This window comes from Eschrichtius robustus, chromosome 8 (genome assembly GCF_028021215.1).
Source record: "Eschrichtius robustus isolate mEscRob2 chromosome 8, mEscRob2.pri, whole genome shotgun sequence".
NCBI lineage: Eukaryota > Metazoa > Chordata > Mammalia > Artiodactyla > Eschrichtiidae > Eschrichtius > Eschrichtius robustus.
Genome location: NC_090831.1, coordinates 115,204,328 through 115,223,874, shown reverse-complemented (window position 1 = coordinate 115,223,874; position 19,547 = coordinate 115,204,328). Strand labels below are relative to the sequence as shown.

Sequence of the window (19,547 nt, the reverse complement as noted above, 5' to 3'; positions counted from 1 at the left end):
AGAAATGCCCCAAACTGGATGTGCCCTGTGTCACACAGTCTGTAATGGTGCTAAGGACAGCATTGGTTACTGAGAGCAAAGTTTTTAAATGAGAAGTACATCTACTGTTAGGCAGGTCCTGCTGCCTTATGCCAGGAAGCTCTTGGATAGATGTTAATCCTCAGTTTTCCCCCTCAGGTTTTCCTTTTTAATTTACTGACAAATCTTTGCTTTGCTAGAATAAAGAGCTTCCATGTTGAGGGTGGATCCAAGAGACAGCATCTGGGTAGCATAACCATCAAATTATATAACCATCTTTCTTTCCAGTCTCAAAGAAAAAAGTGGTTGTTTGGATTTGATCTATCCTTCCTGTTGTGAAAGAAAAGCAGTTCACAAAATGCCTAAATTTTATTGTGACAGTGGCAGCAACTACACACAATTCATTTCAGTGTAGTCAAAGAATCTACACGTTGTCCCAGGTGCCAACTGGTGCTCTGACTGCCCGTTCTTTAAGGCAGCAAATGCAATCTTGCCACGGAGGTCCACAAACGTGTAAAAGAGATTAGAGCCCTGCTGCTCTAGTTGCAAGGAAAGGCCTCACGCCCACCCACTTTCATGCAGCACCTTGAATAGCTCCCTGAGCTTTTGGAACCTAGTGCAACCATGTATTCGGTCCAGTTCTTACATTTTCCACTTAGAAAATTGAAGCTCAGCAAGGCAACATGAGTCAATTCTATTCACATTCGTTAGAAATAAATCTTAATTTCCCTTCTTTTTTTTTTCTTTTCTTTTGTGAGCCCGTGCTCTTATCACTATTGCACACTGATTTATTTCAAAAATGTTTGCAGATCTTAAATCCAAGTGAGCTCCACACTGAATCTTTTCATCTCGAAGGAATTAAACCATTCATGTATTGTGGAAACTCTTTCCTTCAATTTCTAAAAAAAGTGGAACACACATCCACGTGTATGTCCATGACATCGCTCGGGGCTTACATAGACAGTTGTGTCCACATGATTAACCCTTAGGAACAATAAATCCATCCCGTTTCACTGATTAAACAACTGAGATTCTGAAACCATCTGGCTCTTCAGAAGGTAGCACAATGTGCCAGGCAATCCTTTAGTTCCCATTGTCAGGGAAATTTATTCAGACTTTTTGAAAGAGCAGTCGGTCGGCTTTGGGTCATTTGCCACCTCTAGAAAATGTTTCTTCCTATTTCAGAGGCCTCTGACTTTTCTTTTTTGTTCTGTATTATGATTATTTAGAGTTTATCCATTCGAAACACATATTCGCTCTCAAAGGGCAGACATGTTTTCATAAAGAAAGAGTCAGTGTCCTTTCTTCCTTCTCATGAACCCACCCTCCTTTCCTCCCGACTCCCACTGGAAGAGTGCACAGTCATGGGGACACCCTGGTCCTGAGGGATTCCCTGAGCGAGCAGGAACCAAGTAGTTTCTCCAGAGGTCAGTTGTGTCAACCACCTATAGAAAAACAGTGGTTCTGAATGCAGAGCGATGATCATAAATTCATCTAGGGCAAGAACTTATTCATTGGCTTATTCATCTGTTCACTGGAAGACATTATGCCCCAGAGCGTGAAGAGGCCCATTCACAATGGCTGTGCTCAGGGCAGCACAGAAATGCCCTAAGACCACCAGCTTCTGGTCTCCCAAAGACGAGCAGAGAAGACTGCAGGCAGAGCAAGCATTAGAGCTGGACTTGGAGGAATGGCCTTCATTCTGGAGGTGGAGGTGGAAGTAGCCACCCTAGAAGAGGGAATGACAGAAGAGAAGTGGAAGACATTGGGATGAGAGGAGTGACAAACTGGGGGTGCAGATCCTGAAGGCAGTGAGAATGAAATGAAATATTCCTGACATGATGGTCAGATGGTGTAGTGAAGGCCAGAACTAGGGTGCCGGCAGGGAGGATGGGTAGGACAGCCATGGGAGATGCATCAGAGAAAGAACAAGAGCTGGAGAAGCATCGGACATGGGGGTGAGGAAGCTGGGGGTGTCCAAGGTGAAGTTCACATTTTGAAATGACAGTGACGCCCTTGACTGAAGTGAGGGACAAAGGACAACGCCTTGTTTTTGGTGAGAAGGTTCTGAGTTTTGTTTCGAATGTGTTGACTGAAAGACTGAAGCTTATGTTTCTCGTGTACCACACCCTTGGAAGCCAGAAGAAGGTGATGATCAAACTACAAGCAATTCCCATGGGGGCCATCTTGAGAAAGGAGATGATCAGGGAGATATCAGATTATAAAGGGCCCAAGTGCTTTTTGAAATTAGGTGTGACGGCAGCAGCACTGGTCTTGTCTTCCTTGGATCACCATTTCCTTCTTCTTTCTCTTTTAAAATTAACTGAAGTTTAAGGGTGAAAAGACTTTGGGAATTCCTTGGAAGTCCAGTGGTTAGGACTCCGAATTTCACTGCCGAGGGCCCGGGTTTGATCCCTCGTTGGGGAACTAAGATCCCACAAGCCGCATGGCACGGCCAAAAGAAAAACAAAAACAAAAGCAAAAACAAACATAAAAGGATTAAAAGACTTTAAAGTAATGGAAATCACATTAGCACTATCCCTGCCTGCTATTACCTACAACTTGGTGGTGATTGACATTCTTGGGACAAAGATTCTAAGTGTCATGCTTGCAAGTCCTTGGGCTCATCTGGAGTTAGTTTCATCAGTTTGTCCACACAGAGCAGGATGAGGGTGAGAAACAAGAGACTCCATCCAACGGCAGCCGCAATCCAGCCGTATTCATCCACTCCGGTGTGGCAACACCGGGCTGCTTGTGGGCAGAAGTCGACATCTGGTGGGAAGAGAGAGCAAGAATGACAGCATCACACCAGCCTCCCCTCCCCCGAGCTCTTCTCTAATATTCATAACATTGGGACCAGTAATAATAGAATAGCCACCATTTACTAAAGCACGCCATGTACTAGGCTAAGTGCTCTACGCGCATTACCTTATTTATTCCTCACAGAGTGCTAGGCACAATTATTCCCGCTGTTTGACATGAAGAAACTGAGGCTGTCACCTGCGCAAGGTCACGAGATGGCAGAACTAGAATTCAAACCCAAGCCTGCAGGAGTCCAAAGTCATGTTCATAACCTCTACATGTTATTTCCTATAACCCTCCTTTGTAAGTGCCCAGAAGTAAACACATTTGGTCATTCGATGAAGGCGGAATCAAGGAGCCAAACTTTGAATAAGGCAAACTTTCTATTAATTAGACACGCATAGCAGTGGTCGCTTTATGAAGCAGTAGGCTCCTTGCCGCTGGAAGTCTTCAAGTAGAGGATGAACACAAGTATGCAAAGGGTACCAGAATGAAGCTCCTGCATTGGGCATAAGTCGGACTGGCTGATGTCTAGGGTCTTTCCACTTCCAAATTTCTATAAGCATTTGAAGTTGGGGGGTTTTTGACTGCTGTCCCGGGGATGGGCCATTAAAGCCACCTGCACCGAAGAGTGTGAGCTTAGATGGGGACCAAGCCCAAGAGAGCTTTTTAGACATGCTCTGCAGACAGTTCTGGGGCTGTGAGCAAACCACACCGGTGCACAGGAGGGCCAGCCAGGCGCTCAGCCGCCCGATGCCAATGAGCGGAAAGCAAGGAGGCTTAAGTGTCCCTGCCCGCTCCAGGGTGAGCCCTGGGGTTAGGGAGGTTGCCAGGAGAAGCTTACTGGGGCACTGCTCCAGGGTCTCAAGGCCTGGATGGTGGACAGTCAAGGTTGAGTTGCTGCTGCTGCTTGCTTCTGGAAGAAAAGACAGAAGATAGTCTCAGGCACTAGGAGAAGCCATTCTCAGGCATAGACTTTGCAATCTTTTTTTGAATCAGTAGTAAGTATTATGAAAGTGTAATAGAAGTTCCAGTAGAGGTACATTGACGTTTCATGCAACAAAGCTAACCCTCTGTTATAGCCTGCACTATGTCCCCCAGATTCGTAGGTTGGAGTCCTAACCCATTTTATGGAAATAGGGCTTTAAAAAGGCAATTAAGGTTAAATGGTTAAATTAATCCAATATGACTGGTGTCCTTGTAAGAAGCGGAAGAGACACCAGGGATGTGAACTCATAGAGCAAAGACCACGTGAGGACCCAGCGCAGAGGGGACCATCTAGAAGCCAAGGAGAGGGGACTATCTAGAAGCCAAGGAGAGGGGCCTCAGGAGAAAACAAACCTGGTGATACCTGGAGCCTCCAGAACTGTGAGAAAAGAAGCTTCTGTTGTTTCAGCCACCCACACTGGTATTTTGTTGGGTAGCAAACTCACACACTCCCGTTTTCCTATCACTCCCTAGTCCCATTCAGAGATGCTTTATCTTCATATCTCATGTCCCTTCCATCACCAAGGGCCTCTAAACACTCTCTTTTAGCTGCTTTCCATGCAGATAGGTACATCTATAAGCTTTTTTTCTAGTATATATTAACACAATCATTTAAAAATCTGGAATGTCTTTTCGTAACTAGCTTCAATTTCCTTCAAAAACTTGAACTAATAAACATTGAAGTCTGACCTTGATTCTTTATTTATGATGAGTATGATGTTATTACTCAGACAGAGGGTTTAAAAAAAAATTAAACACCCTACAAGCAAGTTGAGAGGTTTCTAGAATATGCAGCCCTTAGAATTGTCCCTTGATTAATAAGCAAGGAGCACAATGATAAAAAGCACTTTAGCAGAAATATCAGAGTTTGAGGGGTGGGGAGGGGTTATGGAGATGAACATAAGGATCCCCAAGGGAGAAAAACCATGGCCCATGTTCCCTCTCATCACTGAGAATAAGAAGGTAGATGATTGGACTTCCCTGGTGGTCCAGTGGTTAAGACTCTGCCTTCCAATGCAGGGGGTGCGGGTTTGATCCCTGGTCAGGGAACTAAGATCCCACATGCCATGGGGTGTGGCCAAAAATTAAAAACAAAAGCAAACAACAGAAGGTAGGTGGTCTCGGTCTACTCTGTTCAACACGGTGACCACTAACCATTGTGGCTGTTTAAGTTTCTTAAAATTAAATGAAAAATTCAGCTACTTAGTCATATCAGCCCCATGCCAAGTGCTCGATCACCACATGTGACTAGTGGCTACCATATTGGAAGCACAGCATAGATATGGAACATTTCCATCATCAAAAAAGTTCTGTTAGACAATGCTGATCTAGGTAGAGCAAAACCAAGAGACCATTTAAAAGAATCTTTCTGGAAATTATGTTGTTGTTCAGTCTGCTTCTTTGGGCATGAAAATAAAAAGTTTGGAAACTCTCCAGGCCCCACTGACTCTAGGTTAACATGTCCTTCAAAACTGCTTGTTGTCACAGAGCAGGACGAGTCAGGAGGAAACTTCTGGCTTAACCAAAGCCATGAAATTGCTGCTCAGACTAATTTTATGCCACACACCCCCAGCCACTCCAGTGTCCTGCTTAAGTATAGTAATTACCTTGATGCAATCTGGTTGTTACTGTAAATTATTTACAGCTAAATGCCTTAGAGCTTGGTCTTTATTTGCTTTGGAAAAATTGATTCCTCAATGTTTTAATTTCCCTTGTTACCCAAATAGCTTCCTTGACCCTGACTTTCATCTCCCCTCTACCCTAGAATGGAAGTGGTCCCGGTCTAGAGCTAGTGAATGGAAAAAAACCTAGTTAATGGAATACTAATATTGGGTTCAACCATATGAAATGGCCATTTCTGTAGGTCAAAAATTATTCAGTATCAGAAATTTTATATGGTTCGAACTAAATACCCTGTTACAAATTCTTAGGAATTTAAACATCACCCACCTCCCTCATAAGCAAAGCCAGCCAGGGACTGGTCCCACTTGGAGTCACTTCCAAAGTAAAGGCTGCTGGCAAGAACCAACCATTCAGTGCAGTTAAATTTGTCAAGTGTTTGAGGCCCTCTCTTAAGCATGGCCAGGTAAACAGAAAACACTCTTATCTGGGGAGGGGTGATTTGGAAAATAAAAGGAACGTGTTAACATTCGTTGAGGGTTTACCATGTGCTATTTTATTAAAAGTTGTTTACATTCAGTAACCTATTTCAGCACTATGATTATCTCCATGTTCGAAATGAGGAAACTGGAGCACAGAGAAGGTAAGTAATTTGCTCAAGGTCACACAGCTAGTAAGTTGTGGAAGCCAGAGTTGAGTTGAGGTTCAGTGGCTTGAGAGCCCATGCTCTGAACCTCCACAGGAGAGACCGTGAGGAGGGGAGAGATAGATACAGGCTGGAGGGGGGGCGGTGAGGATTGGTTTCAAGAGAGGGAGAATCTATCTGTCAGAGAGGAGGGCAGACTGTTCTGAGGAGCCAGATCAAAGCCAGAGGCAGAAACCAGGAGCGTGAGAATGTGACTGAGGTCCCTGTTGTGCAGAGCCCAGCCTGGGAGAGCAAGACAGGGGAGGCCACCTAACATCCCCCTTCAGCCTCCACAAGAAAATCGGGACGCAACCCAACATCTCCTGAGCCGGGCAAGGTGGGAGAAGGTTAAACAGCGTATGGCAGCTTTGTGTGTTGAGGTTTTGTGAAAGTTGCAAAGGGCGCACAGGGTCAAGGGAGGGACAGAGGTCCTTAGGTGAGAGGAGGGCATGCAAAAGCAGGATGACAACCGCAAAATATGGGATTGCAACACAATTATGCTGGCAAGGAGCCGTTGAGAAACAGCAACCCAAAGATGTCATTTTAGGCCAGTTTGGTCCCCTGATGGGAGAGCCTCTTTGTGGCAAAGGCCAGCAGAGGTGGCTGCTCGCATCCTGGCTGACGCTGGTCTCAACTCCCATCCCACCCTGCCCTCTCTTGCCTAATCCTTCAGATGAGAAAGGACTGTTTCCTCTTTCCTCTGTGCAGGACCAACCCTAGCCAAGGAATCCTTCTCCGACCTCCTCCTTTCCCCCCCTCCCCTCCCTTCCTCTTCCCAGCGTGGCGAGAATAAAGCTCACAGTTCTACCTGCCAAGCAAGCCGGGTGGAAAGAGGCAAAGGCCAGGCTGAGGATCAGGGCGGCCCAGGGCGCAGAGCTGAGGTGCTTCATGCTGAGGAGAGAGGCTTCTGTGATCACGGTCCCCGCAGAGGCGAGCTGAGGGCCGCCTGCCATGCGCCCTGTGTGTGGCCCGTCTGGCAGGAACTTGCAAACAACGCTGGCCGAGGTGAATTTCTGTTCTGTGTTTGGGGGAAAGAGAGGGGGTGGAGCAAAGGGAACCTGGGCTGTCACACACCTGGCTCTCACCTCTCCAGGAGGGAAGCCGGGGGAGGAATGGACGGTGACTTACTTGGTTCTTCCTTAGCTCACATTTTGTCCCTGCTGAGAAAAAAGGGGACAGGGGAGGAGATCTGTGTCGTGCTGGTTCCTTGAAGATGAGTTTACTGCCTCTTCCACCTTCAGGCATAGTGCTGGATTCCCCAGTCATCCTGCCCAGTATTTACTGAGCACCTACTGTGTGCACCACCCTCTGCACAAGTCTGGAAACACCTGCCCTCCAAGTGCTTTATTACCAACACACATCATTAAAGCACAGAGCAGTGTTTCAGGAGTGAAGGACAAAGCACTTTGCTTCTCAGCAGTAAGAGCCCTCACCTCCTGATGGCTGCTTCATGAGGAAGATGGCATTTGGGTTGGGCCTTGAAGGACGGATAGGGTTTTGACAGGCAAAGAGGAGAAAAGGGCATCGTATGCAGAAGGGACAGGTGAGCAAAGGCCCGGAGGTAAGAGGTGCTCAGAAATCCACTGTGACCAGGAAGCTGAGCATCCGATGTGCCAGGCTGGGGGTGGAGGGTTTGAAACAGTCAGGAGGCCAAAGGGAGGCTTTGTGAAGATATTGAATTGAGTAGTAACTTGATTGAAGCTCTGCCTTCAGTCTAAGACATTTGTTGAATGCCAACCACGTATTCGAAAGGCACCATCCCAGGCATTCGAGACTCAAAGATGATTAAGATGTGACCCCTCCTCTTGATTCCTACTCAGTACAGCAGTGAGACCAGGCAGTGAAGAAAGAACTGGGAGGCAATATGGTAGGACTCAGTATGGGTATCTTCCCCGGTGATGGGGATATAAAAGAGGGAGGGGGAAGTCTGCCCGAGAGCAGTGGAGGAGAGATTCAGAGAGGAGGTGACCTTTGGGCTGGGTATTGAAGTTTGCATATGCAGGTGGGAGGTGATGGGCCTTCTGAGTACAAGGAATAGCAGGAGAATAGCAGCATGTGTGCATGCTGGCCGGCTACCACGTGTGGATACGTATATTATGTTCCTAAATAAGCTTGGGTCTGGCTAAGAGAGTGAGGGATGAAGTATAGCTCATTCAAAGCTCAGTGGAAGTGTTGCAGGAAGGGGGACCCCTTCCAGGGCCCGAGAGTGGGCTCTTGTCTAACACTCAGAAATGAATTGTCCGAGGAGACACACGTGTTGACAAAGCAAGAGACTTTATTGGGAAAGGGTGCCTGGGGGGAAAGCAGGAGGGTAAGGGAACCCAGGAGAACTGCTCTGCCACGTGACTCACAGTCTCAGCTTTGATGGTAAGAGGGTTAGTTTCCGGGTTGTTTCTGGCCAATCATCTTGCTTTGCCCGTAGTTGGTCTGACTCAGGGTCCTTCCTGGTGGCGTGCATCTCTCAGCCAAGACAGATTCCAGCGTGAGGGCTTCTGGGAGGGTGGCAGGACATATTTTCTCCTCCCTCCTCCTTTTGGCCCCTCCTGAATTCTTCTGGGTTAGTTTCAGGGATGGTTTCGGTCCTCGGTTCCCTAACAGAAGGATGTATAAGCCATGTGTAAGCCCAGAATAAAGATGTCTCATTGTTATACATCAGCCTGGAGGGGGCACTTTTTTCTAATCCGCCCAAACGTACTAATTAATGTGACCCTATACACTTGGATTTGGGGATCGGGGGCAGAAGAGCTTTAAGAAGGCTGATCTTCAGGCAGTGTACAAAGGTCCAGTTTAGGCCTACCACTTGGTTGAATATTCAACGATTACCAAATAGCTGGTGTATCCGGGCCCTTGGTATGGGGGAGGGGGTTTGACATGGGTAAGGCCACAAAGCCCCTGTCCTCAAGGAGCTCAGGGTCCAGTGAGGAAGATGGACAAATAAGTAATGACAACACAGTGAAATAAGTGTGGTGAGGAGGGGTGGGGACTAGCGGGTCCTGAGAACATTTCACAGTGGAAGTGGCATCTCGACCTGAAACTTGAGAGACGTGTAGTTCGCCAGGCACGGGAGAAGGCACCAGTGCGTGCCTGGTCTCTGAGGCATGACCGTGTGCCCCTTGCCTGGGGAGGAATTACTGTCCTCGGGGCATGGGCTGGGTCATGGTGTGTCTGGTTAGACTAAGAACAGATTGTAAATGGACCTGCATGCCAGACTAAGGAAACTGGACTCTCATCTTATGATTGGGGCATGCTATAAGGAAATTGTAGCTGTGGCCACCTTTGTATTTCAGAAAAATGGAGGAGGGAGGGCAGGTCTGTATTCAGAGAGATTATCGAAGAAGCTGTTGCAGAAATCCCAGACAGACATCAAAAGAGCCCTGAAATAAGCAGCTGGACTGAGGATAGAGGAGGAGGGGACAGAATCAAGAGGTATTTAGCAGGCCGAATCAACAGAAAGGAATCCAGGAAAAAAGCATCCAGGATGGAGGCAAGGTTTCCAGCTGGGGTGAGTGGGTGGCCATGAGGCCAGTCTGGGCGAGAATCACAGCCTTGTGTTTTATTGGCTGAGGGGCCCTGGGCAGGTTACTTTATACATCCAAGCCCCAGGTTCCTCATCTGAAGAATAATAGGAGGCGCTCCTATCTCAGGAGTTGTTGTGATGACTTAATGAAGTAATCTACGTGAATTGCATTGCCCAGTGCCGGCTGATGGTAAGTACTCAGCCAGTGGTAAACATCATTATAATAGAAGGGTCATTGTAAGTAGAAAGTATGGGAGAAAGGCACTTTTAAGGAAAAATAATGCTATTTATGCATTCATTTATTTATATCCTGCTTTGGTCCAAAAGGGTTTAAGGAAGCTTACATACATTAATTAAGCTAGGTAAAATAAAATAAACAAGAAGAAATGAGGCAAAGAGAAAGTTAGGATAGGAAATATAAGATGGATCTATGAGTGAGGTTAGAGCACAAAAATGGCACGCATGTTTTCTAAGCTTTCTGGTAGCCAGCGCGAAGAGGGTCACATGATCACATACATGATTCGTGAGCTCACAAAATGAAAACAACAGGGGAAGTACAACTGCTATTCATTAATTCATTATTAAAGTATAGTTGATTTCCAGTGTTTCAGGTGTACAGCAAAGTGATTCAGTTACTCACACACACACACACATATATATATGTATACACTTTTTCAGATTCTTTTCCGTTACAGGTTATTACAGGATATTGAATATAGTTCCTTGTGATATAGTAGGTCCTTGTTGTTTATTTTATATACAGTAGTGTGTATCTGTTAAAAGCACAACTGCTCTTGATATCAAAGCCAGAGAAATGTTCTTGATACCATTTCCCCTTGGGTGCCCACAGAGATGACATTACTTAATAGGATGAACACTTTTTTCGATTTTTTCTCCTATCTTTTTTAAAAAAAATTAATTTATTTTTGGCTGCATTGGGTCTTTGTTGCTGCGTGCGGGCTTTCTCTATTTGTGGCGAGCAGGGGCTACTCTTTGTTGCAGTGTGTGGGCTTCTCATTGCCGTGTCTTGTTGTGGAGCATGGGCTCTAGGCACACGGGCTTCAGTAGTTGTGGCACGTGGGCTCAGTAGTTGTGGCTCGTGGGCTCTAGAGCACCAGCTCAGTAGTTGTGGCGCACGGGCTTAGTTGCTCCGTGGCATGTGGGATCTTCCCAGACCAGGGATTGAACCCGTGTCCCCTGCATTGGCAGGCGGATTCTTAACCACTGCACCACCAGGGAAGTCCCTCTCCTATCTTTTGATCTCTGTTTTCGACATTCTCCTCACAGTACACTCCTCAGTGAGCTTCACAGATTAGGGCTGATTTATCCAAAGGGCAGAGGAGATAACAGCAGTGTGTGTGGTCCACAGGATTTTCAAGGGCCCCCAAAATGTTTGAGACCTGAAAAATGTTCTCAGGTCCAAAATATGAACAACAACAGCAACAAAACCTGTGCAATCCAAAAAATTTATTTCGGGACTTCCCTGGCAGTCCAGTGGTTAGGACTCGACGCTTCCACTGCAGGGGGCATGGGTTCGATCCCTGGTCGGGAGCTAAGATAACATAATAAGCTGTGGCATAGCCAAAAAAAAAGGGAAAAAAAAAAGGAAAAAAAATTATTTCAAAAGCAAAGTTACACAATTCATTTCAAACATTTAAACAGAAACAATTTAATGTAAGATGTTGGGTGTATTTTAACATGTTTGATGTGAGCAGAGCATGTCCCTCCAAAATAGTGAGGGCCTGGGACACAGATTCGAAACAGCCCTGTGGGTTGTTGTGATGGGGGTTTAAAGAACATGCACCTGTCTAAACTGACAGCATCCTATCAAGTCGTACAATGGAAAGTAATTCTGGGAAGCAGTGGATGTAAAGGGGACGGGCAATGATCTGTCCTCTCTCTCTCTCTTCTTTTTTTAAACACATTGTTAGTTGATTGGGGGCTGTTTTAGATTAGGTGTTTGCAAGTCAGTTTAAAAGACAAATATTCTCTTATTGACAGATGAATGGATTTTATTATTCTAAAATAGGATGGACTCGACTGGTCTCTGAGCACTCATTAATTCCCAAAGGAAGGGCCGCGTGGCAACTGTTTTACAGGTGTCACCATTATTAGCTGTCTTTCATTTTAACACGTCTATAACTAGTAACTCCATGCAGGTGGTTGCCTCACCTGGTAAGTCTTTCATTTTACATCAGGTTTCCTTTGGAAAGTATACCAGGAAGTTGCATTGCTCAAAGCTAGACATTCTGCAGGAACTTTCTCAAGATTTTTTTTTTTAATGGTTGAGACAGGTGTTTGGTTACACGTACTTTAAAGTCCAAGTGAAAATGTCTGTGACCAGGCTCCATGTTGAGGTTGGGATGGCCTAGAGCATGGGGTTCCAGGGCCCTCACTGCCTCCAATTTTATCTGTTTTCCCTGATATAATTTCATGTGAAAAAGAGAAGGAGGGGGGCAGAGGGTTTCCTGTGCTAAATGATAGAAAACCAGCATTCTGTGGCCTGGAATGGCCTTTGCCTTCCGGAATGATATTTTATGTTGAGGGAACTTCCTCTGTGATTCTTTTTATTTATTTTTTTATATTTATTTTATTAAAGTATAATTAATTTCTGTTGTACAGCAAAGTGATTCAGATATATATATATATATATATATGCAATCTTTTTCATATTCTTTTCCATTATGGTTTATCACAGGTTATTGAATATAGTTCCCTGTGCTATACCGTAGGACCTTGTTTATCCATCCTGTATATAATAGTTTGCATCTGCTAATCCCATACTCCCAATCAATCCCTCCCTAACCCCCCTTGTGATTCTGATCGCCTCCTCTAACCGCCTCTCCATCTCTGGGAAGAGACCACTGGCTTTGAACTTGGGGCTTTCATTTCCGGTTCATCCACTCTGAGAATCATGTCCCTGACCACGCCTGTGCCTGCTATTCCCTAATTTCTGAGCAGAGATGGGGTCTGCGGCTCTTCCTGCGTGCAACTTTTTCAGGATACGTTTTCACAAAATAATGTCAGTCTCTAGTTTCTCATGCGACTGAAACATCTAGACCTTCCCCTGAGCAGCAGTTAGTTTGTGGAGGAGCTTAACCTCACCCACTGCCACTCAGTTATAGGTGTAGGATTTGGAGAGAATGAGGAGTACCCTTCTAAGAAAAATGGAGAACTACGTAGCGTCCAATTTGAGATCATACCACAGAGCTGATAAAAGGAACAAAGTGACCAAGACCTGGAGCCCACCATTTGGAACCATTTCTGAGCGGTTCCAGGGTGACTCAGCTTGCCCTTAATCCACAGTTGCACTAGAGGGCAGTGATATGGTGGCCAGGACAGAGGTGGGTTTAATAAAAAAGAATGGAACTTCCGCTTGGCTAAGGCCGTATTCCGCCTCCGCCCTGGATCTCATTATTTCATATCTTCTCAGAGTATATTTCTGAATTTTCAAACATATGGAGGTTTTCTAGTTATCTTTTTGTTATTGATTTCTAGCTTAATTGCATCATGATCTACAAACACACTTGAATGACTTTTTTTTTAAAATTTATTTATTTATGGCTGTGTTGGGTCTTCGTTTCTGTGTGAGGGCTTTCTCTAGTTGTGGCAAGTGGGGGCCACTCTTCATCGCGGTGCACGGGCCTCTCACTATCGTGGCCTCTCTTGTTGCGGAGCACAGGCTCCAGATGCGCAGGCTCAGTAGTTGTGGCTCACGGGCCTAGTTGCTCCGCGGCATGTGGGATCTTCCCAGACCAGGGCTCGAACCCGTGTCCCCTGCATTGGTAGGCAGATTCTCAACCACTGCGCCACCAGGGAAGCCCCACTTGAATGACTTTTATTTTGTGTATTCTTTAAGAACCATCATATGGTCAAATTTTATAAATGGTTGATGGTGCTTGTAAAGACCGCATAGTTGTGGGGTTCAGTATTCTGTGTAGGTCTATTAGAGTACTAATTGTGTGGTTCATATCTTCTATATTTTTCCTGTTTTTTTTTGTTTGTTTGTTTGTTTAATTCTATTGACTACTGAGACAGATGATTGTGGATTTCTGTCTTTTCCTTGTAGTCTTGTCTATTTTTGCATGAAATATTTGAGATTGTAATTAGGCTTCATACAAACACAGAATTATGACACCTTCCCAGTGAATTGAACCTCCTTTAAAAAATAATTTTGTAACATCCCTTTTCATCTCTAGTAATGCTTTTTGCCATAAAGTTTACTTTGTCTGCTATTGCTATAGCTATCCCACTTTTCTTTTGCTTAGTTTTTTTTTTTTAATTGGGATATAGTTGTTTTACAATGTTGTGTTAGTTTCTACTGTACAGCAAAGTGAAGTAGACTTCCCTGGGCTATATAGCGGGTTCTCATTAGTTATCTGTTTTATACATATTAGTGTGTATGTGTCAATCCCAGTCTCCCAATTCATCCCACCCTCCGCTTTTGCTTAGTTTTGCATGCTATATCTTTTTCCATCATTTCTTTCAACTTTCCTAAATTTTTATTATGTTTTTAGATATGTACCTTATAAAAACATAGTGTAGGATTTTTAAAAACCGTTTCTAACCATCTTTGTCTTTAATTTGGCCACTGGATCTATTCCCATGGACTGTATTTACTGATTGGTTTAGGTTTTAATCTACCATCTTACCAAGTGCTGTCTAGTTTTCCCATCTCTTATGTTCCTTTTTTTCTTTTTCTTACTAAGTTTGGATTAAGTTTTTTATTATTCAGTTTTTTAGAGGTTACAGCACGCATTCTGATCTTATCAGAGTCACTATTAATTGATACTTTTACCTTCTTCATAGATAATGCAAAGACTTTGGAGCTTTACTTATCAACTCCTGATTTTTATACCATTATGGTCATGTATTTTTAGCTCTATACATACACTTTAACTCTAAGTCATTACCACTATTTTATAAAATAAATTAAATTTATCCCCATATTAGCCAGTTTATTGCTCTTGACTCCTTTCTGCATGTCTGTTCTTCTATCTGCGATCATTTGCCTTCTCCTTGAAGAACAGCTTTTAGTATTCCCTCAATGTAGTGGTTAATGCTCTCAGTGTTTGTTTATCTGGATATGTTTTTATTCTTGAAGATATCCTTGAAAGATATTTTCATTGCGTGTAGAATTCTAGGTTGACAGATATTTTCTTTCAGTGCTTTGAATATATCATTCTATTTCTTTTGACTTTTATTGTTTTCGTTGAGAGCTGTCCATCTAATTGGTGCGTCCTTGTAGGTAATTTGTCTCCTTTTTCTTTGATTGTTTCTAGGCATTTTGCTCTGTCTTTGGTTTTCAGCAGTTTTATTCTGATGCGCTCAGGTATTGATTTCCTTTTATTTGTCTTGCTTGAGGTTTGTAGGCAATTGAATATGGAGTTTGATGTCTTTCATCAGTTTTGAAAAGTTCTCAGTCATCAAATACTACTTCTGTCCCGTTCTTTTCTCTCCTTCCAGGACTCCAATTACACATAAGTTAGGCTTTCCCATAGACTCTTCTAGTTCTCTACCCTCTTTTCTATTCTCCATCCTATTGTTTTCATGTGCTTTATTCTAGATATTTTCTTCTGCCCTATCTTTTATTAAATCTCTTGTCATCTGTGTCTAATCCACTTTTATAACTACCCATTGGGTTCTTAATTTCAATTATTTTAGTTTTAGTTCTTAAATTTTCATTTTGTACTTTAAAAAATAGCTTTCTGTTATTCAGTCGTGTTTTTCATCTTCATGAACAGAGTGAACATAATTTAAAAAAAAATCTTTGTGTGACAACTTCAATATTTGCCCACCCCCATTGGTCTGTTTCTATTGTCTATTATTTCTGTTGGTTTCCATTCATGTTGTTGTGCTTCCCTGTGTGCCTGGTTATTTTTTATTGTGTGAAAAAATTGTAATTACATACAATTGTTTGTAGAAATAACTTGTGACCTAGGATGACCTAGGATGAGACATGATTTTTTTTGTTGGTTGCTTTAATCAGGTGCTTGAGGCAATAACAATGTGCCATCATGTCAGTCCAGGCTCAGTAATTGAGATGATTTATAGCTAAGTTGTAGACTTTGTTAGGGTCAGCTTATTTTGGTGACCTTTCCTTCTATAGAGCAGCTCTTTGGAATATATATTTTTTTTTTATAAATTTTATTTTTATTTATTTATTTATTTTTGGCTGTGTTGGGGCTTCGTTTCTGTGTGCGGGCTTTCTCTAGTTGTGGCGAGCGGGGGCCACTCTTCATCGTGGTGCGCAGGCCTTTCACTGTCACGGTCTCTCTTGTTGCAGAGCACAGGCTCCAGACGCGCAAGCTCAGCAGTTGTGGCTCACGGGCCCAGCTGCTCCGCGGCATGTGGGATCCTCCCAGACCAGGGCTCGAACCCGTGGCCCCCTGCATTGGCAGGCAGACTCTCAACCACTGTGCCACCAGGGAAGCCCTCTTTGGAATATTTTTCCCCAAGGAAATAGTCAGAGATGAGCACACACATGCACAAAATGTATATCCAAGGTTCTCCATCTCAACATTACAATATTTGTAAAAATAAAAGCTTAGAAGCAACTTATAATGGAATAAAATGTTAAACAGTGTTTAAAATTAATATTATGTTTGGAATAACATTTATTATTTGGGAAAACACTTGCTATATAATACAAAGCAGAAAAAGCGGATATAAAACTGTATATTCAGTATCACTGCAGTTTTGTAAGCACACACATATATAAAGAAAAAAGTTTGGAAAGCGTCTTACCAAGATGTTAGCAGTGGTCATATCTAAAATTACACTTTGATGATTTTTATTTTCTTTTTTATACTTTTTTATGTCTTTCAAATCCTCTACAAGGAATGTGTATTACTCTTATAGTCAGGAAATAAAATCAAGTTAATACGTTTTTTAAAAGAGCAGTTCACAGGAAAGCAATGTAGTCACAGTGGAGCAGATAGACTACAGTTTACAATGTCTGACTGCTTGGGGAAAATTTCAATGTCAGGAAATCTTCTCCATTAAAAAAAAAACCTTAATGAAGTTTCAAGTTGCATATGGTACAGAGAACTGCTTATTGACAGCCTCTGCTCTTGAGGTGCCCAAGGTGTATAACAGAAAGTGCAGACAAACCCAAGAATGTCAGGACAAGAAGAAGACTAGAAATAAGACACGGGAAAAACAACAACAACGACAACATGGAATCTCAATGTTGGCAAGGCACCTAGAGACCGCCTGGCCCAATCCTTAACCCATAAGAATTCTCTCCTACAAACAACGTAGTAGGTTAGAGTTTGGTATTGCTGCATTTGACTTCTCAAGGTTGTTACTTGGACTTTGCTAAAATGCCTTAAATGACAGGTTTATTACTAACTTTTAAGGCAGCCATGTCCACTGTGGGATAGCTCCAGCTGTGGGAATGTTAGTGAGTTACTAGCATGAAGCAGGGAAGGGCATTTTAAGGTGAAGTTAATCAGCAATGGAGGGGAGATCCTGTTCAGCTCCGGGCCTCTGTGATTGGCAATTTCTGGCTCCCTTCAGTTCCCAGTCTGACCATTTGTGCAAAATGTTTCTGTTGGTACAACAGTGTTTGTGGTCAGATTCATCTTTTGTTTAATAAACAGAGATGTGTGTTCCCAAAAAGTAATTTTAAGCTAAGGTTTTTGGGAAATAAGCTGCATGTTTGCAATAAACACTTGGCCAATTTTTCTTCTCCAGTTTTGTCCACATGAAACTAAAAAGGACCAGGTAGCCAAGTGAGAGATTGTTGGTCCTCTCTTCCCAACATCTAACTTCTCTCCTCCTTGGGCTTCCAGTCTCTTCTATGACTTTCCTTCACTCTCTCTCTCATTTTCTCATCTCTCCTGTCCAGGCTGCCCAGAGCCCCTTGGGATCAGCAAAACCAACCCTGAGTCAGGAGTCCTGGATTCCAGTTTTCATGTAGTCACTTCCTGTGAGACCCTGGGGGAGTCACATCACCTTGCTGATGATGTTACCCGAGAAAGATGGTGGGCGTCTCTCTGGGAGGGGGATACAGGGGGTAAAATCTAGGGAAATGCTGCCTTCAATCCTGTGTGGGAAGACCTTTGTCTGGGGTCCTCCGGACTCCCCAGAGGGGATAAATTATCCCCAGAAGGGGTTTTGCTCCATATGGTGCCTACACAAAGGGATGTTAACTCCCGTGAGAAACAAACTGGGAAGCTACAGGGTTGAAGCGAAAACCCTGTGTCCGGAGCCCTGGGTTCTGCATCCAGCTTGGTCACTGATTAGCTGTGTGACCTTAGGCAAATTCCTTCACCTCCCTGGGCTTGTTTCCTTACGTCTGAAGTAAAGGGACTGGATTAGACATCTAAGTTTTCTTCCAGTGGCATGATTCTATGACTCTGTACTCAGTATTGTGTATTAAATGGAGAAAGAAGAGAAATGAGCTAGTAAAGTCTTTTTTTTTTTTTTTAAGAAAGTAGAGGTAGAATCATGCTGAAAAGAAACTCCCTAATAGAATTTAAAGTAAATATTATTACAGAAAAGGTGAATAACTGGGGAAATGCTCCCCAGTGAAAAACTTGGAGAGGTGATGGGTAAAGTTGGCCAGTGACAAACTTAGAGGCGTTCTGTTCTCTTCATGATGAAATTTTATTTCCCTAAATCTCACTCCCAGTCAGCCTGTGACTTGAAGTGAAGACAGGAATGAAAGGGATGTAAAGTAGTTCTGCTCTGGAGAGAAAGGAAACAGAGACAAGACCAAGGCATGTTGAGGTGGAGAAAAGGGAGCTGGAGGGCGCCATGATGGAGGGTCTTTTCCTCGGGAACGAGGTGGCCATGTGCTGAGGCAGGGAGGTGGGATGGGATGGAGGGTGGAGGAGAAAGTGGCTGTCCCTGGGAGGGCTCTTTCTCTCCGGACGTGATCTAGAGGATGGAAAGCTGTAGAACAACAGTGAGGGCCAAATGGACATTGGATGGCACCAACGCACCCTGAGACCCATCACTGGAGAAGGTCCGAGGCTAGGAGGGAGTGGGGACGCTCACGGCAGGGGACGGTCCTGGCTCCAGCATACATAATATCATCCTCAGTGTGCTGACAGCATAGACTCGTGAACTCATGAATGTTACTGTCAACAAACTGCACCTAATCGTGTGTGTGTGTGTGTGTGTGTGTGTGTTTGTGAAGCTGAATGTCATTCTCTGTCTTTTGAGCAACCTCACATCATTCTCTTTCTGTCTCCAGCACTTTCTCTGTCAGAGCCTGTTGTGAAGGCTCGTGGATGGTGAGCTCAGTGCCTGGCCTGTGGTGGACGAGTGCTAGGTAAGTGGATGGGAAAATCAGTTCTTTGAATGAAGGTGATCTGGCTGGGATTCAGTTTAGAAAAATTAGAAACTGTTTTAGAAAAATCAGGTTGTTAGTGTTGCAGCTTACCTTTTTTGGAATTGCTGACGTAAATTTCTTGCAAGGATTTTGGCTTGCTTTCCACTTATCCCTTTTCATTTTTTAAATTATGTGACGATCTCCTGTAAATTGATCTTGTACAGCTGAACATGCGGTTGTTCCCAGTATCATCCTAATCCTGGGTCCAGGGCTATGAGAACAAAGGAGGCCCTTTGTTGAAAGGAATGTCCACTTTGAAGTGGTGTAAGTCGAGTGCTTCCCTCTTCAGCTCCTCAAGAGCCATTTTATAGACAGTCCTCAGGGCACAAAAGTGTCTTGCCAGAAACCTGCAGGGACAAGTGTATAGTGGCCGCAGCTGGCACTGTGCCCCAGACTTGTCTAGAGAATGGGGACTGTGGTATTAAACACTCGGTATCAAAAACAATGTTCATTTGGATAATATAGGGGATTGATTCTGCTCTAAGAACGTAGTTTCTCTCAAGACCTAATGCCAAATTTAAGTGTTATTGGGGATTCTGAGAGTATATTAAAAATACATAGTATTTAATGATTAA

The 19,547-nt window shown here is 43.8% G+C and overlaps 2 protein-coding genes and 1 long non-coding RNA gene across 5 annotated transcripts in view; 1 reads left to right on the top strand and 2 right to left on the bottom strand.

Moving 5' to 3' along the window:
• Positions 1–372: 372 nt before the first annotated feature.
• On the bottom strand, positions 373–7,130 carry TMEM213 (transmembrane protein 213). Of its 2 annotated transcripts, none has more exons than XM_068549536.1 (3): positions 6,921–7,130; positions 3,665–3,736; positions 373–2,790 (listed from the first exon to the last, which is right to left on the bottom strand). In XM_068549536.1, the coding sequence occupies exons 1-3, from the start codon at positions 7,063–7,065 to the stop codon at positions 2,621–2,623; spliced, it is 387 nt and encodes a 128-aa protein (XP_068405637.1). In that variant the 5' UTR covers positions 7,066–7,130; the 3' UTR covers positions 373–2,620. The 2 variants fall into 2 exon arrangements, with proteins under 2 accessions (XP_068405637.1, XP_068405638.1); XM_068549537.1 differs by having other exon boundaries at positions 3,665–3,733; positions 6,921–7,120.
• ATP6V0A4 (ATPase H+ transporting V0 subunit a4) overlaps positions 7,044–19,547 on the top strand; it is a 73,512-nt gene continuing 61,008 nt past the window's right edge. The window contains exons 1-3 of one of the 2 annotated variants that reach the window (XM_068549533.1): positions 7,044–7,117; positions 17,482–17,617; positions 18,835–18,912. The gene's annotated coding sequence lies outside the window, so the exon portion shown is untranslated. The remainder of the gene's footprint in view (positions 7,118–17,481; positions 17,618–18,834; positions 18,913–19,547) is intronic. The other variant, XM_068549534.1, reaches the window with a different exon arrangement.
• LOC137768187 (uncharacterized) lies at positions 8,370–19,241 on the bottom strand. Its single transcript, XR_011074726.1, has 2 exons — positions 19,024–19,241; positions 8,370–8,703 (listed from the first exon to the last, which is right to left on the bottom strand). It is a non-coding gene; the product is annotated as an uncharacterized lncRNA (long non-coding RNA).